Consider the following 23,440-nt stretch of genomic DNA (forward strand, 5'->3'; position numbering starts at 1 on the left):
AATGGTAACTGTCCTTTCCGCTGAAGTTTATGGAAATATTCCCCCCTTAGCTTTTCTATCAGCAATAATAACTGGAAAGGCCAGAAAGGCCAACATTCAAAGCTCCAGGATACACAAAAGAAAAAGATGTAACAAAGATATCCATTGACCTCAGCATTCCCTTCATTAGAAAAAAGAGGAACGGGTCATAGAACTCTTTATCTAGAACAGCAGGGTTACCTATATTTAACATTTATTTAGCATTAACAGCATGCTAGGAGCTTGTGGACATAAAATTCTGACACTCTGAAGTTTAAACCAGATTTCCAAAAATAGGGCCCCCAGCATAATACTCTAGAAGCTGACTATCCAGAAGTAGATGTGATAATATTTAGATTATATCACATACTTATTTTTTAATTCTCAGTATCACCCAGTGTTTCTAAATTGATTTTGCAATGTAATTTAACACATCTTTTGTGACAGAGAGAAGCATTCCTATTTTTAGAAACATATGCCATTGCTAAAATAAATAAAAACCCTTCACCTTGGTAGTGCAAACTTACGTTCTCCTTTTCTCCCTTTTGTAAGTAGAAGAGGTGGCAATCCATCATCTTCAGGAATAAGGCTGATCTCTTTGCTAACACAATTTTCAATATCACAAAGCATCCCATAATCTAAAGGACTAACTGGCACCTCATTAGTTTCATTAGCTGCAAGAGGAACAGGAGGCTCAGAAGCTTCAACAACAGTCGGGAATTCGGCAGCAGGAGGAATCTCAGAGTCAGAATTATTCAACTGCTCAGCTTGTCCTTCAGTGGAACATGTGATATCTTCTGAAGCTGGATGACCCAAGGTGTCTGTACTCCCAGTAACATGCATTCCATCCTTTGGTCCAATCTCACTTGCACAGGCAATGTCATTGGCTGGGATTTCAACCTATGGTAAGAATTCAAAAATTAGATTTGACATTCATTTTAGCTTTAAAAAATTAAAAAACATAAGAATTTCAATGAAAATAAATAGACAGCTTTTAGAATTGTTACAAAACTCATCCTTTGGATGGTTCCCCCCCACCCCGTTGCAACACATCTCAGCTTGTCATCCATCTTGACTGGCTGCAGTCATCGAAACACCTTGTTTTTAACCACCCTACAGTGTGGTATATGGGTATACTGTTGTAAAGATCCAGGCTGAAAACCCTTGATCAGCTACAATGTTCACTGGTTGACCTTGAGCTAATCACTAAGCTTCCTCACACATTGGTTGTGAAGACAAAATGGGAACAGAGAGAAATCATGTATGCAGCTCTGAGCTCCCCGGAGGACGGCAAATCAAGCATTACGATTAGTTTTCAATCCTGATAATAAATTTAATATTTTAATACAAAACAAGGGCACAAATTGGAACATGGCAAAGAAGGAACATCTGAAGCCCTCTTGACTGTACCAAAAAGAACCCAAAATGATTTTGAAGCCATGGAAGAGCGACAGGATAGCAGGTACCACCTATTTTGCTAACAATTCTTGTCATTTATTGCACACACAGTCCAAAGCTACTTAGACACAGATGCTGGGTTCTCCTCTGAGGCTGCAGCGTCTTGAGCTGTGGGTTATTTTCCTCCATCTTCGGGGTAGGAAGGACCAATATTTATTAATTTTGCTAACTTCCTGTCTACCCTTGGCGGGAAAATAGCCTGCAGACCTCAGTTCCGTCCTGCCTCTAGGGGTAGCAGGTCGCAAAGGAGAAAGCTCCGTGCTTCTGTACTACAATTAGGATCTATTCTGTTTGTGTGTCCAGTAAGTTCTTTGTCTCGTGTCCTTGCTCCGTCTTCGTTCCGTCCTCCATTTTACCTCCCCAGTAGCCAGCCCTGTGTGTTCTGTCCTCTGTGGTGAGTTATTTGTTTCCTTTTCCCGGAATCTTCTCCGGAGAATTTTCAAAATGGCGGACGCCATTTTAGATAGGGAGGACGACCTCCTGTCCTAACAGGACTATCATAGGGAGCTGGTCGCATCCGCCCCGAAGGAACTTGCTTCCCCCAATGACAGCGATTGCGGCTCATTAGGGGGAGAGAAACAACAGGGTTCCCCTCAGAGCGAGAGAAAGGAGGCGGCCGTGCCGAAGACAAAAAAGGCGTGAAAAGCCACGGCGCCGCTCCTTTCCATTAAAAGGCGAAAGCGCACCTCTAAAGCCGGAGCGGGGACGAGAGCCGGAAAGAAACCATCCGCCTCCTCGCCAAAAGACCGCAGAACACCTCAGGCGGCCCCCACGGTACCATCCATGGAGACCGCTTCGTCTTTCCCTACGTGAGTTGGTAACTACCCCCCCCTTTCTGGCGCAAGGCGGGAGGCTGTTAACGCAGAAAGAGGCTGACGGCTGGGTGAACCTGGCCCTCCAGCGTCAGTGGCAGGCTTTTCAAGCCTTTCAAATGAGAATCCCTCCTTTCCCCTGGGCAGGTCCTGTTGAGCCCCCCCTCCTCCTCAGCCCATTCTAATGCTCTTGAGGTAGAAGAGGGTTCTCCAGTAGTCCAGGGACCTTCTACTTCTGGCCACTGTCCCACTAAGGCCGCCTTAAAGGGGAAGGCGGGGGAGACCCTGCAGAATGAATCGCAGGAGTCGTTTGAATCCACCATGGATTCTGATGATGAGAAAGAGGAAGGCGAGTTCGAATTAGACGATGAGGCGCCCCCCCTGAAGAATCTCAGAACCGCCTGTTTAGCGGGGAGGATTACCAAGGACTCCTAGCTAAAGCTATTCTGGCCCTTGATCTGAATGAGGAGGAGAGTGAACCCATTGATGTTCCTCCTCCTAAGCTCAAACAAGGAGTGGCTGAGTGCTTTCCCAGTAGGCATTCTCATAACCACCTGGTTCCCTTTCCAGAATTTTTCCTCAGAGCAGTTCATGAGGAATGGGACAACCCGGCCTCTAATAGACAGATGCCCCCTAATGTCAAAAAATTGTACAATTTAGCCCCTCATGCTATGTGTTTGCTCAAAATACCACTGGTGGACGCTCCAGTGGTGGATATACAGGCCCCTGGCCTCGTCCCTGAGGATGGGAAGGGATCACTGAGGGATCAATTAGATCGAAAATGTGAAGCCTTAACCAGAAAAGCCCATGAGGTTTCAGCACTAGCCATTCAGGCTAGCGCAACCACGTCAATATTCGCTAGGGCGTCTTACTTACGGTTAAAAAAGCTTGTCCAGTTGGTACCACCAGAGAACCGTAGAGTAGCAGGTGGCCTGGATAGAGTCCTGAGCGCTGTCACCCTAATGGCAGACGCTTCTCTGGACACAATGTCACTAGTCGCAAGATCCATGGCCTCTGTTACATCAGTAAGAAGAGCTTTATGGCTTAGGGCATGGCCTGCAGATTTTAGGGCAAAAACCACCTTGATGTCCTATTCTATACAGGAGGGCAGGCTTTTCGGTGACAAATTGGACAAAATCCTTATCGAAACCAAGGATAAGAAGCAGGCCCTGCCAAAGCAGATGAAAAAAGAGTCCAGACCTTCTTTGTACCAGTCCTTTCGGACATTGAGGGCCCATTCAGATACCGATCAGAGTACAGACGAGGTTCCTGAAATCCCTCCTCTAGGCCTTTTCGGAGGGGAGGGGGACAGATTCGTTCAATCCCCCACATCCTTCAAACCGGAAAAACGGAACAGAACACACACTGCTATTCAGCACCTCCTACAGAGCAGGGCCATAGAGACAGTTCCCAAATTGGAAAGACGTCAGGGAACATACTCGATATTCTTCACAGTCCCCCCCAAAAATGGGGAGAGGGCCATCCTCAACTTGAAATTCCTAAACAGAAGGATGGCCCACAAACATTTCCGCATGGAAACCATCAAGTCCATCGTGGAATCCCTGCGCCCGAACACATTCATGACGGCGGTGGATTTGACAGAGGCATATCTACATGTGCCTATCCATCCATCGCACAGGCGTTTTCTTCGCTTTGCATATGGCCGTTCACACTTCCAGTTCAGGGCCCTCCCCTTTGGATTAAAAACGGCTCCGAGGGTGTTCACAAAAATTCTAGTGTCAGTTATCGCGTCACTCAGACAAGAATGCATCCAGGTACACCCGTACCTACACGACATTCTGATCTGTGCGAAATCCCAACATCAGTCCAATTTGCATACTGTGAGGGTAATCCAGGTCCTTCAGGAACATGGTTTCCTGATCAACTACAGCAAAAGCAGTCTCACACCTTCTCAATCCTTGATCCACTTGGGGGTCAAGATAGATTCAAAACACAACTGTATATTCCTACCCTCAGAACGCTTGCAAAAGATTATAGGTTTAGCAATGAATGTAGCCAAATCACGAACATTCAGACTCATGAAGTTAGCCAGACTGTTAGGGTTCATGATATCATGCATAGCGGTAGTGCCCTGGGCCCGCTTCCGTTCCAGACCACTTCAGTGGCAGCTCCGACCCTTTCAAAGGGACATAGCAAAGAAGAGGGACAGGATCGTTACACTTTCCCTTGAAACCAGGAAGAGTCTGCGCTGGTGGTCTCTACAGACAAACCTCTCCAAACTCACTCAATACATTCACCAGGAACCTGTACAAATATTCACAGATGCCAGCCTGGAGGGGTGGGGGGCCTCGCTCAGCTCACACACCACACAGGGTCGCTGGTCAGAGCAGGAGTCCTCCCTGCATATCAATCTATTTGAATTGAGGGCGGTCAAGCTCGCCCTATGGGCCTTTGCTCCACTGATCCAAGGTTTACACATCATTGTGAGAATGGACAATATTTCCACGAAGGCTCACATAAACAAGCAGGGAGGATCCAGATCATCAACCCTCCATCGCGAGTGAGGGCAGATCTTCCTTTGGGCTCAAACGAACCTGAGATCCATTCGGGCAGAGCACATCAAAGGGGTCCTCAAAATCCAAGCAGACCAACTAAGCCGCCACTTCGTCGCCGAAGGGGAATGGTCCTTGGATCAGGAAGTCTTTCGGCAAATTTCCATCAAATTTGGCGATCCCTTAGTAGATTTGTTCGCATCCGCCGAAAACTTCAAGGTGCCAAGATTCTTCTCCAGGTATCATCATCATGCGGCGGAAGGCATAGATGCCCTTCTGAGCCCTTGGCCAACAGGTCTACTGTATGCGTTTCCTCCCCTGCCCATTATTCCAAAAGTCCTCCGAAAGATCCAGACCAAAGGGGCCAATGTCCTCTTAGTAGCCCCTTTCTGGCAGCAACGACCATGGTTCGAGACCCTGCAACAGATGTCTTGACGGGAATCTTGGAGAATTCCTTCTCAATGGGGGACTCTCCGTCAGGGTAACATGGTTCATGCAGACCCCCAATGGTTCTGTTTGACCATTTGGCACGTGAGAGGGGATCTTTACTAGACAGGGGTTACTCCGACAAGGTAGCGGACACCATTTTAGAGGCCCGTAGGCCTGCTACCAAGCGGATTTATAATACCTCTTGGAAAGCCTTCGTGCGCTGGGCAAGAAGGAAAAAGGTTGACCTATTGAAATTGGGAGTGCATCAACTTCTGGAGTTTCTCCAGGAGGGGGTACATATGAAGCTTTCTGCATCCACCTTGCGTAGGAAGGTTACAGCTATCACCACTGTCGTTCCCTTAATTGAAGGGGTTCCTCCTACTAGACACCATCACATCATTGCCTTTTTAAAAGGGGTTAAGCAAGGCCAACCTCCGGTCAGACATCGCTTTCCATCCTGGAGTCTTACTTTGGTGCTCAAGGCCCTTACAAAGCTGCCATTCGAGCTGCTTCGATCGGTCTCCCTAAAATACCTTCGCATGAAGGTCCTTTTTCTGGTTGCCATCACATCGGCCAGAAGGTTTTCCGAGTTAAGGGCTCTTTCCATACGTAGAGGGCTTTGCGTGTTCCATAAAGACAAGGTGGTCCTTACTCCTGACCCTACCTTTACTCCAAAAGTAAATTCTCCTTTTCACAGATTGCAAGAAATCAATCTGCCATCCTTCTGTCCAAGGCCATCATGTCCCAAGGAGCGAGACTGGCACTCTTTAGATTTACGCAGAGCTCTGTGCATCTTTATTAAGAGGAGAGAGGGTATAAGAAGAACAGATTGCATGTTCATTGGAATTGCTAACCCCAACAAAGGGGAAAGAATGTCTGCCACAACAATTAGTAATACCATCAAAGCCTGTATTACTGAAGCTTATAAGGCCTCGGGAGCCCCAATCCCAGAGGGTATCACCACTCATTCGCTGCGTAGTGCCTCCACCACAGCGGCTTTAGATAAGCAGGCTCCGTTAGAGGAAATCTGCCGTGCTGCATTCTGGGCATCGACATCGACCTTCATAAAACACTACCGAATAAATACTTGGTCGTCGGCCCAAGCGGCCTTTGGTCGCAGAGTGTTGCAGCAAGTGGCGGAGGAAGGTTCATAACCCACCCATCAGGGGAGCTCTTGTAGGTCCCACAGCTCAAGACGCCGCAGCCTCAGAGGAGAATGGAGCCTTGATTACTTACCGTGACGCCGCCTTCTCTTCTGAGGCGTAGGCGTCTTGCCCACCCGGATGTGAACCTTTCCTGTCTCTCTTTTAGGGGAATGCAGTTTACAAATTTCAGTGATTGATCACCTTCCAGGTTGTTCCAACAAGTTTGTCCTGGGGTAGTTTCTCTACCAAGGCCAATGATACAAATCCTTTGGGTTCAAAAAGGTGTTGTTCCGCTGTTGATGTTGTCAATGTTTTATCTTTCGTGTTTTTTATAAAGCAACTGTTCACTCCTGTTGTAATAGCTAAGCAAGACTGTAACTGAGGTCTGCAGGCTATTTTCCTGCCAAGGGTAGACAGGAAGTTAGCAAAATTAATAAATATTGGTCCTGCCTAACCCGAAGATGGAGGAAAATAACCCACAGCTCAAGACGCCGACGCCTCAGAAGAGAAGGAGCTGTCACGGTAAGTAATCAAGGCTCCATTCTGTCTGTCTTGTGTGTTTTCCACAAGCAGCACAAGTCTGAGATATGTGGAAGCTCTACAACTACACCTACATTGTTCAGATGCATAAGAACTTACCCTTGCATGGGGTGCAAGCAGAGGGCTAAAGCAGTATGACAATAGGAAAAAAAAGCAAAAAGGAAGAAACACTGCAATAGCTTCTCGAGTGTTGTCTACCCAAATTGGTGCAAATGATTGTGTCTGTCTTTAGGTCAGTATCTTGAGTTGGCCATATCATAAAACAGCAGCCAAAGAACCTGATGCAGTTAACCAGCCCCCTCAATAGGGGACTGTGACAGGCAGAGCTAAGAAAGCTATCAATGTGCTCTGAATCCCCTCTAGTGGGGTTATACTAGGGCTTTAGGGGTTGTATTGGTGGAGTTAGGAGATGACAGGAAGAAATGAGAGGGGGGAGAGGGAGCGGACTTCAAGACTGAGAAAAGGTTAAAGTTTTAAGGGTTAATTTAGAACTGTTAATATTTACCTCAAGATGTATGTTTTTATCCTAAATAAACTTTGTTCTTGTTTACCTTTTAAAAGAAACTGTGTGCCAGTTTTACCTCAGCGATCGTTCCAGGCTTGGGTGGGCTTTTTAACCAGATCCTATCCCCTTCAGCCAAGTTTATAGGCTTCTTTTCAGTTTCCTGCTGGGAACCCTGGTGCAGTGAAGTAGGTGGGTAATCAAAATTGTGACAGGAGGGAAAAATCCTCTGTGGAGCAGTGGCTAGCCCCCTCCCCCAGGATATCCATCTCAGGGTTGTACTAGATATAGACAAAAGCTGAGAATGCAATTAGCATACTAAAGAGAACTAAATTGTGCACAGAAGTACCAAACAGTTTATATTTTCAAAAACATTCTGGAAAGTGTCTGTGCTTACTGGGTATGTACTTACTGGATGGAGGTCCTGTGGGGACCTTCTGATTCCAGATGACAGTTTTGTTGTGTCAGCAACTTCTCCATTGGGCAAAATGCCATCTGCAAACCAAACTCTTCTCTGTTCTTTAGGGCAGACACCTAAGGTAGGATAAGGCAGAAACAAAATCCACAATCAAATTAAAAAAACACCAAATAAATAAAACTACCAATGAGTATTCATTAATTCTTCTAGCATAAATAATTGCTTCAAATGTCTCAAAGACCTCAAATAGGTTTGTTTTCAAACTATATATATTTTACAACTGTTTGACAGTTCAGAGATAAGGCAACAATTTGATATTCTGATATATTTCTGTACAAATACATCACCAAGACCTGGGGATTTAGGCAAATAATTAATAAATTAAGTATACCAGACGCTTGGGCTTCTTGCAAAGGTTGAACAGTCGAACGATTGTCAGATACACCAGAACTAGGATTAGAAGCAGTTGGACTCATCATCCTTTTAAATGCCTGTGCTAAAAAGAAAAAGTTTAAGCGTCTCAGTTATATTTATACAGAAGTATTCATATCCCCAACAGTTCTTAAAGGGAACTCAAGACTGTACTCAGTTTCATTTTAACTCATGTTGGTCACCCAGTGCCAGACGTGAGTAAAGGCAAATTCATATGAGAAAAGATAATGGTGACAAGACAACAGCTAGACTGATATTCATTCTGATCCAGTATAAGAACTGTTCTATTTGAAGCAATAAATAATTATCCCTTCCCCAAAAAACTCACACTTAACATAATGATGCAGCTTAGCGTAAACAGTCTGAGAGTTTTGGAACGATTACAAATTACATTAATGTTTTGGACCATGATTTATAAGTATAACAGCATAAAAAACCTATACATCCTGGGGTTTTTTATACAATTACCTTTTCAGTTCTTTCTCACTTGAAAATGTTTTTTTACCTTTGTTAATAGAATCATAGCAGCTTATGCAGACTCTTGCTTCTTTATCCATATACTGGAGTTTGCACTTTCGACTGCAGCAGGAACCACAAAAAACCTAGATTAGAACAACTGAATTAAGATATCATTCCAGCAAAATGGCAACATTGCATGTTGATAGTCAGACAATTCACAACTGGAAAAATTAAAGCGACATAGAAAGTCTTGTTTAGTACCTATGTAAGATACATTTTTGATTACAACATAGCTCATGACACCTTTAATTCCATGGAGTAATACTGACACCTAGAGGATAGTGCATGAGAAAAATCACCAAACTTTGTATTGGTTTTCAACATGTTTGTGCTTAACTCGGTTTATTTTAATCAGGATAATGAAAACTTATGAGAAAGATACAGTAATCTGAGCACCTGCTACATTCTCCTCTGGTCTGTTCTGAACCACTGTAGTACAACTGATATTGGTAACACTGACGAGTGGTCAAACTCCTATTCAGTTATGAAACTCACTATTTGGCTTGAGGTCACAGTTTCTCACCTTAACATCAGAGATGTTCTGAGGATAAAGCAAGATAATGCCATACGTGCAACCCAGAGCCCCTTGGGGCAGGGCTATTGAGAGAAGGGACGGAGCAGGACAAAATTCCAGGAGCTCATTTGTGGTGTTTTGCTATGTAAATACTGTGTGGGTGTTTTAATGTGGAATTTTAAGTGTATGTTGCTGTATTTTAAAAGGTAGGCCTGTAGAGTAAGAAAGAGGGGGACCGGATGAGTGCATGAAGTGTGTAATTATTGGATGGTAGCTGTACCTTAGCAGGCAAGGTTTACTGTTTTGTTCAGAGACAGGCTTTGAGTGAAAGTTAGTGTTGAGTAGTGCGTGCGTAGAAGAAGGAGCCTGAGTGAGGTGCTGCAGAGTGTGAAAGAAATCTGTGTTTTGTGTGGAAGTTATTAGCCTGGATGGCAAGCTGAGAAGTTAAACTGTATATAACTTATTGGCCTAAGTGGCAAGTGAGAAAATAAGCCTGTGTGGTTAGGTCTATTTAAGGAACCATTACGCTTATGCACCAATCTGAAACCATTAAGATTAGCCATACAGAAACCATTATGCTGTTATACTTATAAATAAACTCTATGTTTAAAGAAAATAGCTGTTTATTTTAGATCCCCTTTTACCTGAGAACCACCTCACATGCTGACCTTTCTGTTATTATATCATATACAACTAAGCCTTAAGAGCGGCAGACTCTAACCTGGAGAACCGGGTTCAACTCCCCACACTTCCACATGAAGCCTGCTGGGTGACCTTAGACCAGTCACAGTTGTCTCAGAACTCTCTCAGCCCAAGCAGAGGAAGGCAATGGTAATCCCCCTCTGAACGTCTCTTGACTTGAAAACCCTATGGGGTCACCATAAATCAGCTATGATTTGATGACACTTTCCACCATGCAAGAACTCTAAGGCAAGAGCCTTTGGTGGCAGCAAAAATAAGGATGGCAAAGAGGCATCATAACACACATCACCTCAGAACACTATAGAGAGGTGCCTTTACAGAGGATGCACATAAAATCTCTGAGATAGGATTTCCAGGTTCAAAGGGGGAAAAGGCAGAGATCTGTGGGAAGTTGCCTTTCACAGTTAGAAATGCCGGTCAACCTGATTGTTCTTCTTCAACATAAAGGTTGTTTATACATGGGTACTTTCACTCACATTCACCCCTCGTCTGTCTTGGTTGTTCCTTGGAGTTATGCTTGAGTTTTTCCTCCATTAGAGATGACCTCGCTGCCGGCCCTCACAAATCCCAGGACTTCCCGTCCCTCCATTAACCCAATTCTTCCCTCTCCCCTGAGCTCAGCCCACTTGAAATCCCCATGCATAAGGCAAAGTGTGGGACACAGAAGCTTGGTTTCTCTCAGCAAGCAAAAAGCCAATTACAAAGCAGCATGTCAAGGGGTAGGGATTCAAATGCTTCCTGCTTCCTTGGAGTGCTTTCTGAGCAGAAGGCTTTTAAAAACGAGCCTTGGGTTTCTCCCCCACCCCCACTATTCCTTTCAAATAGCTCAGTTTTTTTTCCCCTTAAAATGCTTTTTTATGCGGCAATTGGGTTTCGGGGGGGGGCCTTTCCCCTCACTACAGACAATTACAAAGCAGCATTTCAAGGGGTGGGAATTTGAGTTTGGAGACTGCTGGTGCATAGGCACCCAACAGGAAAGTGTGGGTCCAGCGAGCAATGAACCTCAGGAAAAACTCCTATGCATAAACGGCCAAAGATGACTACCTTTCACTTCCTGCCTGGCTTTCCCAGAAGCCAGCTGAGTAAGAAGGGAAAATATCAGTCTATGTCAAGGGCAAAAATCACCAGACTTAGCATCCCTGGAGGTTAGGCAGTCAGGAAAGTGTCACAGCACTTGCACTTTTTTGCCCAGCACCATCCAGTCTACAACGATAAGTTTAGCTACCAGTGGTTTGCAGGTACCTAGAGGAGGAGCCATTCCTCTCTTCCTTGCAACTTCCAGATTTAAGTTTGGTGGTGAAAGTGCCATCAAGTCACAGCTGGCTTATGGCGACCCCATAGGGTTTTCAAGGCAAGAGAAGTTCAGAGGTGGTTTGCCATTGCCTGCCTCCCTGTGGGCTGAGAGAGTTCTGAGAGTACCGTGACTGGCCCAAGGTCACCCAGCAGGCTTCATGTGGAGGAGTGGGGAATCAAACCCTAGTCTCCAGATTACAGTCCACCGCTCTTAACTACTATACCATGCTGGCTCTCTAGATTTAAGTTTGCGTCCATCAAATATGTATTTTGTCCTTTTCTTTATATTTTCAACAATAAAGTCTAATGGCTGAAGACAAGTCATATATTGGTTTGTTTACATACAGACTAAAGCCAAACTAATCTGGAAGGTATTGGAGAGAGAAGAGGTATTACTAAAAGGAAATATTAACCAAATAGAAGTTCAAGAACAACCCTTTTCTCCATAAATTCTATATTGACAAACCAGCATAGATAAGCCATATTTGATTACTTACTTTCCCACATGCACGACAATGATGTCTTCTCTTTGTAAATGTGAATTTGATTTGGCAATTCATGCAGTTTGGCGCTTCTGAATCAGGAAGCCAGGAGGGCTGCTTCTGTCCCAGAACTACAGCTTGTTCCACTACTTTAGCAGGTTCTGAGGCAACTGTAACAACACTGTCCCCTTGGCCTTCCAAGCAGTTCTGTGTATCAACATAATTACAACTGGAACTTGAATCCGGACAAATTCTCCCACCTGAGAGAGAGGTATTTGGGACTGTGCAGTTCATTACCTGGGGTTCAGTCTTAAGTGTATTTGGACTACTAAAATCAGAGCAGTTTTTGGCTTTGGGTGGAAGGTTTAGCAACTGTTTTGGCCTTGCACCTCTACTGGGCACAATCTGTTGGTTATTTAAACGATCTGAAACTCCAATCCTAGTTTCATTTACGTGATCCAATGTCTCTTTCTGAACCATCAATGTGCTTTTTTCAGCTAGAGTTCCCATTTTAGGCTCAGGACTAGATATTGTACAATTATCAGCAGAAGAATCTTCCACCTGCTTAAATTCTGTTTCTGTTTGTAAACAATCACTTTCGTTATTAGGTTTGTTAGCTTCTACTAAGATGTCTTGAACCACAACCAGAAGTTCATCATCAGTATTGTCTTTCAGTGTCTTTAAACTACTAGACTGAAGAGAATGCTCAGACAAGAAGGCATCAAGTTCAGCATCACTAACTAGCATGTCACTTCCAATAATGTCTTCCTCTATACCTAAATCAACTGAAGCTCTTTCATCAATGTCAGTAGGCAGGATGCTGCTGTGTGCTTGCAGGGTTGCATCTAAAGAACTAACAACAAAATCTGGTTGATTGAGATCAGATTTACTGGCACAGTTGTCCAGCTCCTCCCTCTCTGTAAAAGGTTTTTCTAGACCTGACTGGCTGTCTGTGCTTAGATTTTCTTCCTGTTCAAAAGCATCTCTTCTTTCATGCAATTCCCACTTGGGAAGACCAGTCTTATGTTTTTCTATGTGCATAGTTATGTCACTAATGACGTCTGCTGTGTCATCCTGAGCCTTCTGTCCATTTTTGTCTTCACTTGTAACAAGTGACCCACATATAGACACAGCAAGGGGAAGACAAGACAAAGAAGTCTGTAAATCTTCAGAGACTTCTGGTGTTGAAGCGATACCTTGATGGGTATTTTGTTCTGGACCACACAGTTTTTCCTCAGTGCTAAGTGTTTTATCTAAAACTAGTATATGCTCGGTTGGAACGGAGGCATCAGATAAAACTAAGCTGTTCTTATGCAAATCACAGATCTTTGGCAGATTAGAGGCGACTGATTCAATTTTATCATCCAAAATGTCTTGTTTGCCACTTTCCCTAGGTATCATTTGACTTTTTGCACAATATGCATTTTCATCTGCTAATGGTTCACAAGGCAACGTTTCACACATTGCAACATCTTTGGAACTGTGCGCATTCGAAACAGGTTGTGTTATTAAAGCCGAGGTCCTATCCAGAGCTATAATTTGTTGTAACTGATTGAATACTTCATTATTCAAAGTTTCTGTCCTTTCTTGAGTAATGGAGTCCATAACATTTGACTCAGTGCAGCCACTGGTTTTCTGTACCTGTTGATTCAGGTTTTCTGTTGCATTATTATCTATACTGCACAGCACTTCCTCTCCATCAGTCTGTGGCTCTGTATGGGAATTGGCACTACAATCTACTGACAAATTACAAGCAGTGGCTGGCACCAATGCTAAATCAAAGCCTATAAGAGAATTCCTACTACTCTGGAAGTCACCTGGCTGCAACTTCTGAATGCACTCAGAATTATTTTTTACATGGCTCAAGCTACCTGTATCACTGATAAGGTCACAGACTGGTACACTGCATCGCCCCAGGCAAGGAGACGGGCTTTTTTCTGAAGAACCACCATCCACCATAGACAGAAGATCTAGCCCAGTGACATTTTTCTCATTTTGTTCCAAGTTCAGTTGCTCAAAACTTGCAACTTTCGTAGTCTGAACTGATAATGAGAGTCCATCTGATGTAGTAGCAGCAGCACAACTATTCTCTTGAACATTTGGTTCCACAAATCTTTGCTGCTGATAATCTAATTCTGAAGAAAATAAACGGCGCTTAGAATCACGTGGATTTACAACTCTGTTGTCTTCAAGTTCATCTAAAACAAGACCAAAACCAAAGTTAAAAGGGTTCGAACTTCACTAGGCTGGAACATGACTTCGGCAAACGTAAAGTTCACAAAAACAAATCATCTCTGCCTTCCCCTCCCACCATACGCACCTAAAAACTGCTGATGTTCAGGGACCCTCCTGGACAAAATGCCACAAGGCACGGGGGAAGTGGGGAGAAAAGGCTACAGAAATAAGTGGACATTAGGTGAACTCTCTGCCTCCCAACGAGTTGAGCAAGACTTAGAGTGGGGATTTCTCTGCTCAGGGAAGAGCTCAGGCATCATTTTTTCCTGATTCTCCTTTTCTTCTGAGACCTGCCCCTCCCTCTTCACAGCATTTTGTTCAAGAAGGTCCCCCAATCATAGGAAGATCCATTTACATAAACTCCATTCATGAAACTTAAGATCTCACACACACTGTACCCCCAACCCCTGCATACAGACTTCTCTTTGAACTCACCAAAACACAAAATTAATATTACTAATTTGAGCTTTCCCCTTTGAAGATGCTACCCACACACCATGAAGGCATAAAGAATAAACTAACCTGCATTCTGCTCAAATTCATCAAGTAGTTTGTCTAAGTCAGAAACTGCTGCTTTAAAGTAACTGTCCATCTTAAGGTTTGGTCTGGTGAGAATGTTCTCCTCTTGTGCCTATAAAGCGCAAAATAATGATTTAAGAGAGTTTAAAGAGAAAGTTTTGAAATACATGACTTAAATTAACATTTTCATTGAAAATGAGTCATACTAGATTTTTTTTAAAGTGAACTATTTTGAAATAACTGAAAGGCTTTTATAATCACAGCCTAATTGAAATGCATTAACTGACGAAAATTGTACGAACACCTATACAATGTTTTTTATAATAAGGAAATGAACAATTTTAAGCATACTGCATGCATGCAGGATCCTGAGGCAACTTACATATGTAGTAACTAAAAACACTAATACAAATATACTTTGTACAAATATACAATAGCGTCATCTACCATTTAAATATTAATCTCGGCAACACAGAAATTTATCAAACTCAGCAATTGAGTTAAAACTATCAAGCAACTGCTACTAACAAAGTTAGAAAAAGGCTTATAAAAATTCATGTGGATCACATACATTAATAAAGTCTGCATGTGATCAGAGTATAGACATCTGAGGCTAGACCTTGCATTACAAGGAAAGGCCACAACTGGTAGCCCAGCCAAAGGTGGCTAAAGGTGCTAAGATGTTACACAGGGCCCTGAGAGTGTAAGTACAGATCTAATAAAACCTTCTAGTTGTGAACCAGTGCCTTTAAGAGGAATTCAATCCCATTCATAACAGATTGGCTCCTTGAACCTTGATATGCCATACTGTCAACCCTCTTGCATGGATTGAACTTTTTGGCCATCTAGCCTATCAACACCTCTAGATACTTACCCAGAATAGCGTTACTTCACTGTATCTCCAAATGCTTTCTCCCTTCAGTTTAATGTAGACATTAGACAATATGATAAACAAAATAACAAGATACTGTAGCACGTGCCAAGAGTCAACACCACCTTCTGGAACCCATCAGTCAGACAGGGCTACTGGAGCACAGTGCTACAACAAACATCTACATCAGCCAAGCCAGAAGGATACCATGGACATCAAAATGCCAAAAAGTCCAGAAAAAACATTAAAGACATCATCCTGTCCCTCTTCTTGCAAAATTTTCAGCCAAGCGAACAAGATGGCTTTGGTACCATAGTCAGGTCTGAAAACCTAGAGTCACATGGCCAACACTTTCCTGAACACCTTGACTATTCAGGAAATATTTGTTTAAAATATTCAGATTTAGAAATGGCTTAAGAAGGGGCTTCATGACTATCTCCTTAAATGCAGATGGGACTATCCCGCACCTCACAAATCCATGAATACATGTAGGCAATCCCATTCACTAGATGTAGTGTGTTAAAAGAAGCAAAAGGATGGGAGATGGTATTCCTCCAAGCAACTTGTCTACATATTAAGACAGTAATAACTGATATTCATCCATGCAAGTATAACTAGTTGGGGCTCTGATTACATCTACGACTGTTCTGAAGAAATAGAAATGTCCAAATCATAGTAAAGGCAGACGATTTATCCATCAGAGTCTAGCAATCAAATCATAGCAAGCTTCAAATTAACATCAGTAGTAGCTTAACTGAAGAATAACTATTACATCTCAGAACAGCTGAGTTGAATGGATTTATAGAAACATAGTGATGGCAAAACAGCATGAATGTGTCACCTTAACTGCTACAGACTAGGCATGCAAATGTGTTGTAGCCTGTGTTCAGCAGTACTTTTCTCCATATATGCTTAAAGGCACTAGCCAGCTCACTTCATTCCCCCAAACTCTTCAATAAACGAAATAACAAAATGGCATGTACAGAAACCAACCTATAGCTGTTATTTTTTTCTGCTCACAGGTTCAAATTCTGACTAAACTGTATTGATACAGCAGCCCTATACAGCACTTAAGGAAATGTGTTGGAACTAAGCGCAGACTACTATCTTCCAAAGCTATTCTCTGCCAGTCCACTATCCTCACCTGTCTAGTGTTTCGGTGAGTCACAGTTAATAGCCATGGTGCATGGGTACATTAGAGTAGTGATAAAGGAGGCTGAGAGATACTCCTGAAATTATCATCTGTTACCCTGGACAAAATGATTGAAACCCTAGCATTCAGGATGTTATACCACTATCTATTTTTAAAGACCACAACCCCAAAAGTACAGCCACCATTTCACTGGTAACATCAATTTATTCTGACCCCCGAGTCACCTGGAGTTTGGTTAGAAGTGTTCTTCAATAGATTTTTCCAAGAGTGTGATACTATTGGCAGGCTGCTTCTTTGCAACCATTACCAAATAAAACTATCCTGAAGTCCTATACGAACTTCTTGAGCCACTGAAAGCACAACTAAATGATTAAACTGCATTTGTTCATAAGGTCTATGTAATCTGAAGAACATGTACATGCGGCTAAAAAACACATGTAATGAACAGCAGAAGAGTTCAGAAGGAAGTTGATAAACCACTCAAAAACGTTATTAGAGAAAATGCAAAATCTGGATTATTATTTTTGGTTTATGCTATGTCAGACTTCACTATTACTCCATTAAGTCAAGCAAGAAAATCAATATGAATCAGCTCACACAGGTAATGTGAACTGTTGAAAAACAACAAGTCAGTAGCAGGTAGCCAGTGTTGCCAAAATAGTAATTGGAATTCCATACCTAATAGTCTAAATCAAATGGTATCATCACTCTCTCTAGACTAGATTATTACAAAGCACCCTAGTCAGACTGCTGATTTGAAATTGCATTGGCTCATTCTTTGTATCCTAGATGCTACCTCCTCTAACTGCAATGCATAAGGGTCTGCCAAGAATGCCTTGTTAATTATTCCATCTGTGAGCCACATTTGGACAGCAAATACACACAGAGGTATTTTGGAAACTGTCCAAAGCTATAGAAGAATAATCGGTTTGTCATTAAGGTGCCTCCTTTTACAGAGACTTGTCAAGCCTTCAACAAAATACTGTGCACATAAATATGTATGAATTTGGACCAGAGTGTAGTCTAAAGTCACACAATATCAGTTTTGGTATATTTGGTTCTTCTCTCTGTGATACAGGGAAAACATTCCTCACTTAATGAGAAAGGGCGTGGAGAAAAAAGGATCTTGAGATTTAATCTCATTAACCATTAGTTCATATGAAGGCCCTGTCTTTGTCAGTATGAGACAAACTCATTCTTGTTTTCCAAGAAAATCACATTATGCTTAAGAACCAAGGAAGGTGGCAGGTCAGAAAGTTAACTTGAATTAAATAAGTGATCAGCCAATTCCTGATTAACAGTGAAGCCTCAGAAAGCCCTATCTACATAACTGTACAGGAGACAAAGACAGCTCCTACAATTGACCCCAGAGTGATTTTTTTAAATTAATAGTAAGCAGTTTTTGAGTGGCATGGATTAACTGTCACTAAACTACGTGACTGCCATTTTTCTAGGTAGAACTGACTCTCGGGTGAAAACGGGTATCTTATAAAAAGAAGGGCTGCAGCCAGTCCCTCAGCTGTGGTTTGAACCAGGGTTCTTTCCAGCTTCACAATCTGAATAAAAGATGTACATACTAGTGAATCAAATGCTGGTTCGGGTCATTGGTCTTGCCATTCCCCCACAATGCTTCAAGCAAATTGCCTTTTAAAAAAATAAACACAATACATGCACAATGATCTAGTTATATCCAAATCTTTGTCTTATTAATGTCACGAAAGTGAAAAATGGAAATAATGGAAGGCAAGATTTCTTAATTACATCGCCAGCTCCAGTCCATCAAATGCCATCTGCAGCACAACAGAGAATATATATATATATATGTTTTACAGATTATATTATCAAAGTTAGTATTTGATTTTCTGATTGTTATAATAGCAAGTACAAGAGATAAATGCAGTAACATATTATTTAGCATCTAATGACTTGAACATCAAATATCATCTAATGATCTTTTTGATAAGTTTAACATTAGTGATGGGGGCAAAACTATTATTGTAATGAAGTTTGGATACAGTCATGTTGATATATTTGTTGAATTTTCTTTTTTCCTTCCCCCTTTTTCTTCTTTCTGTATCCCAATATATTAAAAAAAATTAAAATGCCATCTGCAGCAGATTTCTGCTAAAAACTTGCAGAGCCAGTTTTTCCGAGTTTGACCCTGGAGAAGAAGATATGTTTAGGTAAACATGACAAGGGGACTTACAAATTGGCCCCACTGCTCAAAGTCTTATGCCTGTCTTAACCCTGAACATAAAACGACCCTGAAGGCATACATGGTTAATGTTAAGATTACTCACAATTTTAGCCAGAGATGTATTTAGCTCCCTTGTTTAATGATGAGTTACTAATCCTGTGCAAGTCCCACTGAGCTTAATGAGACTTACAGGACACTTTTCAGTAGTCAAAAAGGGCAAGAGTCCAGTAGCACCTTAAAGACTAACAAAAATATTTTCTGGTAGGGTATGAGCTTTCGTGAGCCACAGCTCACTTCTTCAGAGCTGTGGCTCACGAAAGGTCATACCCTACCAGAAAATATTTTTGTTAGTCTTTAAGGTGCTACTGGACTCTTGCCCTTTTTGACTACTGCAAACAGACTAACACGGCTACCCACTGTGAATTATCTTCGAGGACACTTTTCAGACAGTCAGCCAACAGACTGACTTTTATGAGAAAATGCTTTCTTATACTATACTTTGTAAAAACATTCATAAAGGCAATTCAACTTTCAAAAACCTCAGCAATGTGTACCAAATAAAATAGCTCAATAGCCAGCACTTAGCTTCCAAGAAGACAAAAGACTTTAAAAGCTATCCTCAAAGAAACAATGACAAACAGTTAAAACAGCATAGAATGCCAAATCGTGTTATAGTTAAGCTTTTTCAGAATCTCAAAGCTACAGTTACCACAGATTCAGTATCTAAAACATCACATTAAGGACAAAACTGGTTATTTTTTTCTGCATATAGTTCATTTGCATCCCAATCCTACATAGTCACTTGAATATTACCCACCAGTAAGGACATACTTATGAGCCCCGAGGCGCAGAGTGGGAAGCTGCAGTACTGCAGTCTAAGCTCTGCTCACGACCTGAGTTCGATCCCAATAGAAGCTGGTTTCAGGTAGCCCGCTCAAGGTTGACTCAGCCTTCCATCCTTCTGAGGTCGGTAAAATGAGTACCCAGCTTGCTGGGGGTAAAGGAGAGAGGACTGGGGAAGGCGCTGGCAAACCACCCCGTAAACACAGTCTGCCTAGAAAACATCGGGATGTGAAGTCACCCCATGGGTCAGGAATGACCCGGTGCTTGCACTGGGGACCTTTACCTTTTTAAAGGAAATACTGCAGGTTTGTAAATAGCTTGATTGATTATGGCAAGTAAATTGTCTTCAAGAGACCAGGCAGGAAAACTACTGTGAACTTAGGTGGGGTTCCCCCCATCCATGCAAGACATTTAGTGCTACAGACCTGTATGCACAGATAAGCTCATAAACACTGTGTTGTTTTGATTTATAAGCTGGACAGACATAATGTTATGTTCCTGACACTTTACTGGCTTTGAGGATGGAAAACCATTTCTAATTCCTAGCAGCCCAGGAAACCTGGTGCCTGGGACTTTTCTGATGTCAGCTGTCACAAGTCAAAGCATTTATTTGTTGGTCTGATTTAAGCATTACAAAGAAAAGGTCAGGACTGCTTTTCAGTGTTATAATACTAGTGATATGCTTTTAGTTTGAAAGGGTGCAAGAAAGAACATAATATTTGGCACAACAAATCTGCTTAGTTGCCTTCAACTTCACATAACTATTTTCCTTCCAATGTGTAAGACACTTTACTGACTTTGAGGATGGAAAACCATTTCTAATTCCTAGGAGCCCAGCATGTGCAAAGGATGTCATATTCATTGATATTTCACACAGCACACTCTCTCTTCTGTTCCTGGTTGTTTTTCTACCAAGATAATGGCTTGGGACTCCATAAAGAGAGAGAGGTACAGGCCAAAACTTATAAAGACTTCTGCGTTGGGCCATTCAGCCAAGGCCACGGAAAGCACACAGAAAGAAATGTTTAGATGTCCAACCCCACTAGACGCCTGCAAAAAAAAAAGTCATTCTGAACAGGAAGCTGGAACCCAAACTCCGAGGAAGAACAAACGGGAGAGGAAAAACGGGGCAAGGGGGGGAAATGAGAATGCAACCCGGGAAGTCACGGACAGGCAACCCTCGGGGGCTTATAAATGGACTGTGGCAACCCTGAACTGCCGCCCGGACAAAGACCCAGAAGCTCAAGGCTCGCGCCCTCCGCAATGCCGCTCCTCTCGCCCTTCCCGGACCATCAGAAGCAGCCGGAGCAGGAAAACGGAGAAACCATCAACGTCCCCCGCCCCCGTCCTTCGCCCCCACCCGCCACACAGAAAGGGGGGAGGGGCGTCGGCGTCGGACCCTCTTCCAAGGCCCACAACCAGAGCCGCCACACACACCCCCACCGCGACTCAGGAGGCAATTCCTGCCCTCAGCCTGCACAGGCCCGACCGCCTCACCTCATGGGCGCCGCTGCCTATCGCACAGCCTTCCCCACCTCGAAGCGCGGGGTCCGCCGCTCCACTTCTCCCCCCCGCCCGACTTTTGTGTTTTCTGAGGAGATTCTCCTCCTGCGCATGCGCGGAGGCACTCGTCTCTCCGCCTTCCCTCAGACCCGAGGCGGCTCCGGCTACCAATCGCCGTCACCGTCTCGTGTGCGCACGCGCAGTGCTAGGGCGCTTCCCGCTTTCTTCCTCTCCTGGTTCGTAGAAAGGAGCGAGAGTCCAGGAGCACCTTAAAGACTAACAGAAATATTTTCTGGCAGGGTGTGAGCTTATCTGAAGAAGTGAGCTGTGGCTCACGAAAGCTCCTACCCTGCCAGGAAATATTTTTTGTTAGCCTTTAAGGTGCTCCTGGACTCTTGCTCCTTTCTACTAGTGCAGACAGGCTAATGCGGCCACCCACTGTGAATTATCTCCTGGTTCGGAATGGCTTTGATGTTCCCTCGAAGGGGATGCTGCCTGCCGCACCGTACTTTCGTTTTATATAAATGGATGAGCGGGAATTCATTTCACTTCCATCTCCTCTTTGGGGAAAGTGGGTTCGCTTCCCCTTCGTTTGGCAGCCGCCAATCCGAGCATGTGCCAGATCAGCAATTGCACCGTAGGCAGAAGGCGCCGTTTGAAGGAACACAGTCCGTGCTGCAGAACCACTAGTAACGCAACCTTCTTGGGAAGGAAGTTCCATTGAAAGAACTGGAACTCTCTTTAAAGTAGCGGTTAGGCGCACATCACAGAAAGTGTTAAAACTAAACAGATACTTTATTTAGGCTAAATTAATCGGGTGGGTGTAATTAATTTTCAGCATAAGCAGCTTGCAGTTGCATGTATCGGAAACTGCAAAAACTGTTGTGATACTGCGTTCCTGACTACTAAGTCACAGCACTTGAATCATTATTTCTATGATAGCCAGTAATTAGGGTGAATGATAGCAAAGCTTGTGAACATATTTGTATGTTTCTAATTACCTTCGGAAGGAATCGGTACACAATGAGGAAACTTTTCATCCTGCAGTCTTCTGCAGTGGAGAACTTAGTTCTAATACACTTTGCAGTATTTCAAGGTCAATGCTCAGTTTTTTATTGCTAGCAAACATTTAAATTAACATTTATGATTTGGCGTGGAGGTTGACACCCACAGTCTACTTTCTGACAGTCCTACGCATGAATCCCAGCTTAGTTTAAGATAAGCTCAGAGCCCGAGACCTGTTTTCAGTTCTAGGGTCAGCTGTGAATACACAGGTATTAGGGTTGCCAACACTAGGTTGGGAAATTCCTGGAGATTCAGGAGATGGAGCCTAGGGACGGTAGGATTTGCAGCCATTTTCTCCAGGGGAACTTATCTCTATAGTTTGGAGATCAGTTGTAATTCTGGGATATCCATCGGGAGGTTGCCAACTCTACACAAAAGGGCCTATAAGCATGTGCAAATTATCCGTTGGCACACTAGTGCACCACTCCCCCCCCCCCCGCAATACCTAGTTTTAGGGGAAAGGAATTATAACCCCGAGTGATTTCCTGCTAGATGATGTAAGGCCTTTAACAAATTGTGCCCTGACATTGATATTGTTAAGCACAACAGGAATGAAAGGTACCTTGCATATTTGGTATAAGCTGTAAATTCTGTTGGTTTCTCTCATAGGCATGCACATTTAAAAATGTTCAATCTTTTTGCCAAGACAAATACTTTCATAGTTAGATGACTTCTGTACACAATGTTTGCCTCCTTTCAGGCACCATAATTTAGTCCAGTCTTGATATATCGCCCAGGTAGCCATGTCTGCACTTCTCCCTTCCGTGCTACCAGTTGAACTGTTTTGCAGTCTATTTGCCCTAACAGAGCCATTCAGCCACACAAACCCTATGCTAGCAGCTAGCCACCAGTTTTTAAGCCTCTCCCCTTAAGTGGACCTTATGCTGGGGTACCCTGGGGTGCTGCTGGAACGTGGCTCATCCCATCCAGTATCAGATTTATTGCCAGTAGTTTTTCTTTCCACATCCTTTCTTTGCCTGCACCACATGTGAACTGGGAAGGAGTTGGCTTTTTATATGCTGACTTTCTGTGCCACTTAAGGGAGAATCAAACCGGCTTACAATCACCTTCCCTTCCCCTCCCCACTACAGATGCCCTGTGAGGTAGATGGGGCTGAGTGTGACTCGTCCAAGGTCACCCAGCTGGCTTCGTGTGTAAGAGTGGGGAAACCAACCCAGTTCACCAGATTAGCCTCTGCTGCTCATGTGGAGGAGTGGGGAATCAAACCTGGTTCTCCAGATGAGACTCCACCGCTCCAAACCACCACCCTTAACCAC

The 23,440-nt window shown here is 43.3% G+C and overlaps 1 protein-coding gene across 1 annotated transcript in view; it reads right to left on the reverse strand.

Moving 5' to 3' along the window:
* The window catches only part of ZFYVE16 (zinc finger FYVE-type containing 16), a 38,183-nt gene extending 17,052 nt beyond the window's left edge, over positions 1 to 21,131 (reverse strand). The window contains exons 1-7 of the mRNA XM_056847968.1: positions 21,093 to 21,131; positions 14,535 to 14,643; positions 11,793 to 13,975; positions 8,773 to 8,869; positions 8,227 to 8,331; positions 7,830 to 7,951; positions 546 to 918 (exon numbers count right to left, since the gene is read on the reverse strand). Coding sequence (XP_056703946.1) covers positions 546 to 918; positions 7,830 to 7,951; positions 8,227 to 8,331; positions 8,773 to 8,869; positions 11,793 to 13,975; positions 14,535 to 14,604 — 2,950 coding nt within the window. The 5' untranslated portion in view covers positions 14,605 to 14,643; positions 21,093 to 21,131. The remainder of the gene's footprint in view (positions 1 to 545; positions 919 to 7,829; positions 7,952 to 8,226; positions 8,332 to 8,772; positions 8,870 to 11,792; positions 13,976 to 14,534; positions 14,644 to 21,092) is intronic.
* Between the last annotated feature and the right edge of the window lie 2,309 nt (positions 21,132 to 23,440).

The sequence above is a fragment of the Euleptes europaea genome, chromosome 4 (genome assembly GCF_029931775.1).
Source record: "Euleptes europaea isolate rEulEur1 chromosome 4, rEulEur1.hap1, whole genome shotgun sequence".
Lineage (NCBI taxonomy): Eukaryota > Metazoa > Chordata > Lepidosauria > Squamata > Sphaerodactylidae > Euleptes > Euleptes europaea.